The sequence below is a fragment of the Limulus polyphemus genome, unplaced genomic scaffold (assembly GCF_000517525.1).
Source record: "Limulus polyphemus unplaced genomic scaffold, Limulus_polyphemus-2.1.2 Scaffold2512, whole genome shotgun sequence".
Taxonomy (NCBI): Eukaryota; Metazoa; Arthropoda; class Merostomata; order Xiphosura; family Limulidae; genus Limulus; species Limulus polyphemus.
In genome coordinates, this window is record NW_013668122.1 from 144,300 (window position 1) to 155,018 (window position 10,719).

At 33.0% G+C, this 10,719-nt stretch overlaps 1 protein-coding gene across 1 annotated transcript in view; it reads right to left on the bottom strand.

Moving 5' to 3' along the window:
- LOC106467163 (protein APCDD1-like) overlaps positions 1-10,719 on the bottom strand; it is a 79,082-nt gene that overhangs the window by 61,169 nt on the left and 7,194 nt on the right. The window contains exon 2 of the mRNA XM_013927484.2: positions 6,878-7,055. Coding sequence (XP_013782938.2) covers positions 6,878-7,055 — 178 coding nt within the window. The remainder of the gene's footprint in view (positions 1-6,877; positions 7,056-10,719) is intronic.

A 10,719-nucleotide genomic window follows, 5' to 3' on the forward strand; every position in this document is an offset into this window, starting at 1 on the left:
GTCAAAAATCTGTCAGTTTGTGGATATTCCAGGAAAGCTCATCTGTGAGATAAATACGAGCTGACAGTACCGTCTTTCCTATCTGTCTTTGTTTCGCATTACACTCCTATGTTCCTCTTTCTATATATATATATTTTATTCATTCATGTATATCTTTTCAACAGCTCATGTACTTCGTTAGTAGACCAATTTTCATCATATAATTTCTTTATCAGTATGTATATATATTTCACGTTTTCATCAAACTCTCTTCTCTTGTTGTCTCGTTTTTTGTTCATCTCACATTTTCCGCCAGATTTACGTTTTATTATTCCATTCTTTCCATATTACATACCACTTTCCTATATTATTCACAATTTTTTTATGATTTTCCCCCTTCCTATCTTCTTAGAATAAACTATTTGTATTTTTTGTTTGTTTGTTTTTGAATTTTGCGCAAAGCTACACGAGGGCTATCTGCGCTAGCCGTCCCTAATTTAGCAGTGTCAGACTAGAGGGAAGGCAGCTAGTCATCACCACCCACCACCAACTCTTGGGCTACTCTTTTACCAACGAATAGTGGGATTGACCGTCACGTTATAACGCCCCCACGGCTGAAAGGGCGAGCATGTTTGATGGTACGGGTATTCGAACCTGCGACCCGCAGACTGTGAGTCAAGCGCCCTAACCACCTGGCCATGCCGGGCCCTATTTGTATTCATCTTTCGATTTTCCATTCATCACTGTACTTTAGTCCGTAGGTAAATGCATCTCATTATATTTTAACATTCCTTAGTGTCACCCGTTCACTTTTAAATTAACTTTACATTTTTAACCTAACTTTCTAAATCACGCACACAGAAGAACGGTCCCATATAGTTTGTTGTGTAAACAAAGTCATACCAGATATCAGGTTGTTTAAAAAACTTGTACATTTTTATACTTTTAAAATTTTTTGGTAATTTGTTTTTTATTAATAATTTGGAGAAAATGAGTAGTAAAAAACTGGATAAATAGCTTCTATGTATAAGGAAATTCGTAGGTACAAATGTACTACAAAGCTATAAAAGGTTCTGAGTATTATAAATATATGCAAGTCAACGTTTAAAAAGTATGCATACATGTATTAAATATCAAAACGACTTCCAATAAAGATTGGTTCAACATCTTTCGGCTTTCTAAAGTGTAAGCCATCATTACAGTCAGTTATTACTTTTTACTTTTAATAAACTTCTGTGTACAATGTAAACGTTCTACTGCTTCCATTAAATATCTGTGTCAGTAAAGTTTAGCAACAAATCGTGATTTTTGTTAGGGCATATAAGAGTGGATTGTGGATGATAAATAGTCTATCTATGGTAAATCAAAGTATTAAAAAACCTGTAGCGACTCTTAGAAATAAAGACTGATTCACTAGATTTGAAAACTAGCGAGCAGCAAATTAAACAGTGCGCCATCATCAGTCATTGAGTTAAACTGAGGAAGTAGAGAATCATTTTTCACTTCATACATTCATGTACAGAAGTTTCTTCATATCTAGTGTAGCTCCAACACCCATCCGTCATGAGAACAAAATAAATTATTAACCATCAAGATAGAGACATATTTATTAGGGTTGTATTTTATGATCTAGAACTTCAACAAAGTGTCTTTACAAATGTTACGAAAAAAACCAATAAATACTTTTAACTGATGTTTATCTGATTTAACACGAGGTTTTTTTAACCCTATCTTACTTTTACAAAAACAAAAAATTCGCCTATCCATTGCAAAATGTGTAGACAATTCACCTTATAAATAAGGAGTTTCTAACTGTGTCTGATTGATAGCGTTTCGCAGTTGGTTGGCGCCAGAATTTAAAAATATCTCTTTACACACCCTTAACCCTCTACTAACAACATACAATATACAACCACTACTAAACGAAATAGAACTGTACTGCAATAAGTGGAGAATTAAAATAAACGCGCACAAAACACAAGTCATATTATTTACAAAATCGTACAAAACAAGCAAATTAATACCACTGTTATATCTAGACGGGATTCTCTTACAGGTAGCAACATCAGCAAAATTCTCAGGGATTACATTTGACTCAAGATTACACTGGATACCATACATTAATAGCATAAAAACCAGAATTTGGAAAAGACCGAGTTACCTTAGGAGCCTAACTGGCAACAATCAAGGAACTTTACCAAAAAACATATTAAAAATTTACAGAATATACATAAGACCAGTTGTAGAACATGTCTGTATAACATGGATAAATGTATCAAAAACACACATCAGCAAACTACAGCAAATACAAAACTATATTTTAACGAAAGCGTACAGAGTCCCACGATCATTAAATTCAAAATTTCTACACAACTATTCAAACATGCCAACTCTATCAGACAGACTCTTGGATAACTCGCTTCAATATTATAAGAAAAATATTAATAAAAATGAACTGATGAGTAAACTAGAGTTACATAATACATGATAAACCAAGCCCAAGTATCTTTCCCCTCTAAACAACATAAATAAGAATCTTACAGACCAAACAGTGCTAGGCTAATTGAATCCTAGACACAAACGTAGCTCTATTTTAAAAGAGTTTTGTATGCAAAAATAGTATTATATATATATAACTGCTAAGTGGAACTGTATTGTGAAAACGGACTAATAGTGCGATCATACATAAGTGAAGCTAATGAAAATATACAAGTTGATATTACCCCATGAATTGGATGGGGCACGAAAAGGGTATGTTAATTAAAACTGCGGACAATGGACAAAATGTAGCAAACTGTGAGTAATGCAACAACAAAGTAACAAGGGTTATTACCTAGGATTCAGTAACAGTGCAAACAAAATAACAATTCCAGAGAGGGAGGAAGAGGTCAACGCTGAACATGACTCTCCTTTTTCCAAAACATAGACCGAATCCCGATTAAGAAGAAGTAGAATACGTTAACCCTCTACTGGAAATTGTACTTTTGACTTATACTAGTGCGTTGTAGAAAACTACTCATCAGAAGAAGTACAGAACTACTCGAGGTTGCATTCGATTGCCAGTTATACATTTAGCAAGACCAAACCTATTCATACACACTCATTGTTTAGAATAAAGACACTTGCTGAGTTACATAACGTTTTTAATAACGTTTTCATTGTAACTTTCTCTATGGAAACGATTTCCAGAACTCGAAGATCGACAATCCAGGAACTTTATAAATTTATGTATACACGTACTGAAACCTCACATGCTTATGAAACTATCATCTCATACTTTGAAGTACACACAAGTGTCACGAAAAACATGTCACGTGATGTCTAGGTGTATATATATATATTTATGTGTGTGTCTAAGGGACGCGTACTACAGTATGGTATGGTACTACTTGTATGGTAGCATGAATGCATGTAACAAGAACCTTTCACGTATCATTACTTCGATATTCCTACACTAGTATTATTTACACATTAACAGAGACGCTTTGATTAAAATAGACTCGCCAGATATCTGTCTATCTTGAAACTTTTTATAACAGATTACGAATTCAGTCACTCTAGTCAGTCATAAGGTTGATTTATTTACCGACATTAGATATGCAGCATTTTCATTACTGCCCAAATGATCGGAGACGGACAGAAAATTCACGCACTTACAAAGTTTGGACACAAATGTAGTTTTGCAAAAAATCCTCTAAAAATATCTGAATGAAATCAGTTAAAGTGTTAAGAACCAAGTTAATCATGATAAAACAGTGGTTTTAATTTCTTGAATCCCACATTTTCTTACTTATCACAAGTTTGAATTGGCTGTTTTACTTCTAATATCTAATTCTCTTCTTCAGCTGTTTGCTGGTAAACTTTAAAATAATGACGTAGACATTAAAAACACGTCCTTTCAATTTTTGTAAAAAAACACAACTCTACGGGTGATAAATATGATTTCATAAAAACGAGGAACTTATTAGGTTTTGTTTGTTTGAAGTTAAGCTACACAATGAGTTATCAGTGCTCTGCCCACCATGGGTATCGAAACCCGGTTTCTAACGTTATAAGTTCGCAGACATAGCGCTGTGCCACCGGGGGGCGGGACTAATTCGAGACGTGGTATTTTATTTAGCAGTAACTTCAATAGAACCTTATTTCTTTTCTCGTCATGAAACCGTCTCAGGAAGATTTTTTTTTAGTTTGATTTTGATAAATGTGACCTTAATTTATAGTATAAAATATTCTAAAGAAAACAAATAGTCAATATTATCAATAATTTTCGATGAAGGAAAGCTACGTACGAAGATCAGGACTAATAACATTAATTTAATATACCAGCCTAAATAGAAGTAAGCATACAACAAAAATTAATAATGATTAGAGGTCATCAATTCATTGACACAATTAGCACAAACATAATTTTCAAACCTTCGAAAACCCCGATCAAATCAACTTTTAAGCTGTCTTTACGAGTATTTGAAAAAACTTTAAAATATTGAAATTAAAAATCGACACTTGACTCGGTTTTGATTTATACAAAAATACTTCATTTAATGAGTTAATAACAACTCAGAATGAAATATATTAGAGAATGTTGTGAAAACTTAAATAAACAAAATCAAGAACACGTAAAATATTCGATAAAAGCTTGTATACAGCTTCCTCTCCAGTTTCTAGAGCATGTTTACAAAATTACTTGGATGTCGTCGATTGAATGAAACAAGCGTCCAGTTATCGTTGTAGCTGCAGCTGGTCGTCACTCCACGATAAGTTCTATTCCCTTGGGCCAGTTCTGTTGGAAAGTATCGGTAATTTCCAGCAAAGGGGAAAAGGTCCGTTTGTGATCGGCTCTATCAAAACGCGAAACCTGTCCCATAATTCACGACTCCGGGATTCCTAAGGGTGCTGAATAAGGACAATGTTACTCTCATCACTAGTGAAAGCACTCGACAAGAGAAAAATAAGAAGGGGAAGAGAGCTTAGGGATGAATTAGGGGGATTTAAAAGGAAATAACTGGAAAAAGCCTTATCTGCCAAGCACTGCTTATACCGTAGCATACAAGTCTATATACACTGCACGGGAAGGTACTTATAAATGAGATTATATGAAAATGTTCTTACTCGAAATCCATTAAAGTGACGTGGTTAAACGAGCGGCAGTACGTCTATAAGCTTGGAATAATACGTTAGAAAGATGCTCTTGGGAATTTTATGTTTCAGCTTTTGCATAATCAATAGATTCCTTTTTTCTGACGTTAGAACTTTATTGAGTTTCACCGTCAATGACTCGTTCAATGCATAAAGCGAAATGGAACATATATGTGTAATGTAATAAAATGAAGCTTGAATAGAACACAAATAAAAATCTAAGAGTGGCTTACAAATCTTACTGCATTGATCGTTTTTTGTTATTACTTTATACAAAATGCTATGGAAGATAAGCTAAAACTTTACATCGCATGAAATAAAAATGATTTTATTTCGTAACAACCGCTATGGATATTATACGTGGATTTGAAACAATAAGTTATTACTTATAGCAAGTGTTATGGATATGTTATTACTTTACACTGTCATACACGAACATGTTACTCTGCGTGTCAGCTGGAGAGAATTTGTTAATACTGCATAGTAAGTTTCACTTTGCGCATCAACGGCTATAAATATCACCACATGGAATGGATATCGAATCTTACGTTACATCAAATGAATGGAAGTGTTATTACTTAATAACAAATGGCATGAATATGATATTATTACATATACAAAGAAATAAACAAAGATATAAATGTACAGACCTAGACAGACAGAGAGGTATTAGAGACAGTCAGAAGATAGACAATAGAGAAAAGAGTGCACTGATGTTCTACATGTCACGCAGAGAAGTACTTGTTATGTTGGGAAAGAAACAGGTAATTATCCAGGTTTCGCACTGTTCCAACAACACTGGATTATTTTTCACCTAACCCAAAAGTAAACACTGTCTGTTAGAGAATCCCGGTGAGAGATTAATGCCAACTGAGGACGAGGCTACACAAACCTTTGAACAGCATAATATTACACAAGTTCATTCTCTTCTTGGTGGGGTGCTTCGGCGTTGCTTATGACCGAGGACCGCCCGTTGCGGTAAAAATTATGACACAAAAAAGGAAAAAAGATAACAATCTTCAAGATTTCTACGATGATATGGGTTAATATGTATTTGGGTGGCCAATAGTAAACCTCAAACATTGATTTCAAAATCTTTTTTTGACTAGTCATATCAGCTGATGGGTAAGAAGAGTTTGACAGGTTTTACTGAATGACATATCATAGATCAGGCTATGTTGTCCCCACCCAGACAAGACTAATGAAGACCAACATCTTGGTTTGACACTTCCGTTAGCCTTATTGTAAAACACACAGTTTCCAACACAGATATAAATATTTATCAATAGTTTTCAATCCATTCTTTTTTATCGGAATATTTTAAAGATGTATTTTTGAAGTAACAGGAATATCTGTAAGGATGATTCCAGAATTCATTTTTAGAGTGAGTTTTACATGAGTCATAACACATTGTTTACAAACCTATTTGAGATATATATATACGATTATTTTCAACTATGTTTATAAACTATATAAAAATACATAAATAGTCATTTGAGACCGCTTTCAGATTTAAGAATTAAACTCGAAATCTGAGTAACCAAAACTTTTGAACATGTTTTCAAACTAAGAAGAACAAAAGAGATATTTTGTTAAATTTTACACTAACAAAATATTTAATCTGGTTACTTTAAGAAATTGAATGATATGTCGCACAGAGAATTACGTGTGCTATTAATATTGTGAGAAGGGGTAAAATCTGAAATAATTTCGGTTCAGTTTCAAACATTTCAACTCTGGAGGGATAAATATAGCTGGTTACCTTTCTGACACCCAGATTCCAGCAACAGAGGGCGGTAAAGTGGCGGATACCGACTCTTGGTTCTGCTTGAACAACTTCTCCCAATGATTACACTGCTCACTCTCGTCGATGGTATGATCTCGCGTATGATGTTGATGACGTTTGGCAGCGATGGCTTCCTGGTTTAATTGTAGTATACCTAAGAGAGTAGCATAGTAATATGTTTTAGTACCAGCTTGAAAACTTTTTTCATTCAACGATAAGAAAAAAATGTTCAGAGTTTTTTAAACTTCTACTTATTCAGAAATCATCTGGAAGATTTTTAGCCACGGAATAGGATGGCTCTGAGTTTTTTTTTGTGTGTTTTTTTAATATTTACAAATTTTAATTCATAGATTCGTCATCTCTAGACCGATTTGAGATATAATTACTTTTCGATTGAAGTATTTGACCAGGCCCGGGGTCTCAGATTAATTTATTCTAATCATGCCTAAAAAATTCAATTTGAGGGTAGGCTGGTAGAGATCCTGATGAATAATAAAATCGAATCGAGCATACGCGCGCCCTGCGCTTGCATTTTGCTGGCGCACAAAAATATAGCTAATAAAAAGGTAAAAAAAAATCTCATAGATTAATTTACTCTGATCTTGTGTAAAATAATTTCAAGTTCCGCGGCTACTGAGAATTCCCTCTTGTTGTTTTTTTTTTTTTTTTTACTTGTATTTCCCACGACGTGAATTCCAATTTTATAAATCTTGAAAACGCTGACGTAGTGTCACGGAAATTGAAGCATCAACTTATAATGAATTAATGCACTGCAAGAAGAGATGGGTTGTTTAATTTATACCTGTCAACTCTTTGTTTAGCAGTAGGGATACATACGCTCAACCACTATTTTCGAACATACACATTTCACAAAACAACAACAACATAAAACAACTATGTGTGTTTAGTTGGGAATATCTGGGACCAGGGAAAATATCCCAGCCGGTCAACAAAGCATTAAATCACAGGGCTAAATGCATCACAGTTCCTTGAACTGTAGATGTAATGTTCCGAAAAATGTTGTTGGGCAAAACATTTTATTCTATGAAATTCAAAAAGAAAAAAGGGAGAGTAGAAATAAATGAAATGTAAAACCTGGCAAACTTTCACGTGACTACTATGCTTAAAAATGGTTGAAGTATTCAAATCGGAAACTTTGGCAATAGAGAGACATTCATTTGAAGATATATCATATTACTCAGTGCAGTACCTTCCAGAGTATGATAGGTAGTTTCAAGGATGCTACTGTATGGAAAGATAAATACCAATATATATGCAAAGCTGTATCCCTAATCATGATTTGTGGGTTGTGAAAGAAAACCAGTGAATGAGTTGACTACGTTTACTATGTTTGTTTTTCTCTTTTTTTTAGTGTTCTTTATATGGAAGACAATAAATATGTTTATTAATGTATTTGTCATGATATATTTCAATATTTCAATAACGCTTATCGTCTTCCCCCTCGCACTTCACCCTTGGCTGCGCTGCTTATATCTCAAGCATCTCCAAGGAAATGTACTCCATGCATGCATGTAGCGGTAAATTCCATTTTACAATATCAAGTTTACGTAATAGACACTACTTTCCACGTTTACTGAACAAATGTGTATAATTCCAGGTAAGCTTTAATGTGCATTGTTAAGTCTCTTATGAGTGTTTAATCATTTTTTGTAGAAATACACATTGAAGAACTTTCGTCTCTAAATTTGCCAAGAATGCACATGAAGAGTTTATTAAAAATTGTAAATCGTTTCTTTTGTAAATGCATGTTTTATTCGTGAAATATTAGTGCGCAAATAGTGAAAGTAATAAGCCTTTTGAAAAATATCTTAAACAGAAAGCAACCAACGGAATTTTAAAGATATGTTTTTTGTAAAATACTTATAATTATAATTAAACCATTTGTAACTTAATTAGTAAAACCTTAAACTTTATGGTACATGAGAAACAAAACAATGAAGTACTATAATGACTAAAGGCTTTCTATGTATAATAATAACATACAACTAATGACAGACGGCACCAAACATGAAGTCAAACAACATGATAATCAAGATAAAGCTCATTACAACAAAATACACCTATTAGTGGATATTAAGCAGTTTCAGAGAACCATCAAAACATGTCGGTTTTACTGAACAACATCAATCGCTGTATGATAATATCTCTCGTGATTTTAGAACATAATTTATAGAGATAGTATTAAAACAACACAATCTATGAACAACGCAATCTAAATACATACAACATCAGGCTAATAAAATGGTATAAAGTAACCATATAATACTCTTCCCCCACCCCTGTAACTTGAAAGCTTACATAACGAAACCTGGTACCGTTCTATCAGTGCACGAAAGCGACAGCCCCGTTGTATGCAAGTCCTTTTTGGTGCTGAAAACATTCGATTTACTATTTTCCAGATAGAAAACAATTTATTTATTTGAACTAGTATAATGTTATATATGTTCGACTAAACCACTTTATCAACTGGATGATAAAGCCTACTAAAGAAAAAGTAACTTCTCATTGCTGAATGTTAACTGAGTAGGAAAAAATATATTATTTTATTGATAAGACCTTTAATTTAGAAAGTTAGGAACTAGATTTAACTATAACGAAATATCTATGGTTAAAATGTCACTGTCCAACTATAATTATTCAACATACATTTTAATTAAGGTACGATTGAACTATTTAACAACTATTCAGTGTGGCCTAAAATAGTATGTTTTACATATTTTCTTTCTGTCCTGGAAAAAAAAAAAGAAGAAGAAAATACAACTCGGCGCAAACGAAAAAAAAAAGGGCAAACGCATGATGAAAAACTAGAATCCTTAAATTTCAACTTTACAGAAAAAACTTTTATTCTTGTGTTTATAAGCCATTTTTCATTATAAAATTGCACTTCAATGATTTTCGAGCAGATCTGTAAAATATCTGGGACATCAAATACTGACATTCTAAAATTTCTGAATTACCCTACAGATCTGATCTTTATTTGTCATTTCTTAGTGTCCGAATAAATTGTAATTTTTTACGGTATTTTTTCTCTTCTTTTTCTAATTTACGACGATAACATTTGCTTTAATTCAACGTTTACTGAACATAAATTGTTAGTAAACGTAACAAACAAAGGCGAAATGAGTAGGTATATAACAATAAATATTAAAAAGTTCTCCATTTTTATAATAACCTTTTGATATTAACTCATAATCAGATATTATTTCCCACTTGTAGCAACATAACCTAGGTTGATAAAAACTTTGATAAGTAATTGAAAGATTGTTTTCATTCAAATTAAATTGTTTCCTTTTATAAAACTATATTCCAATTATTTTTCTAAAATATAGCAAGAATAGTTGATAAAATATTAGTAACTTCCTGAATAAAAGTAAGCAATTGTACAGATTAGAATTAGAACGTATAACTTATAAATTAATGAAGCTAACTCTATATAACAAACTGGTTAAAATTTAACAGAAATGTGTATTGTTATAAATCGGCGCAAAAGAAGAACTTATCATATCTAATGGTTAAAACGTACTGGTTCATCAGTTGGTTGTCTCGCTATTTTGATCAAGATTTTCGGCCGTATATTCGACTTTCTTTAAAACGTACTGGTTCATCAGTTGATTGCCTCGCTATTTTGATCAAGATTTTCGGCCGTATATTCGACTTTCTTTAAAACGTACTGGTTCATCAGTTGATTGCCTGCTATTTTGATCAAGATTTTCGGCCGTATATTCGACTTTCTTTAAAACGTACTGGTTCATCAGTTGGTTGTCTCGCTATTTTGATCAATATTTTCGGCCATATAT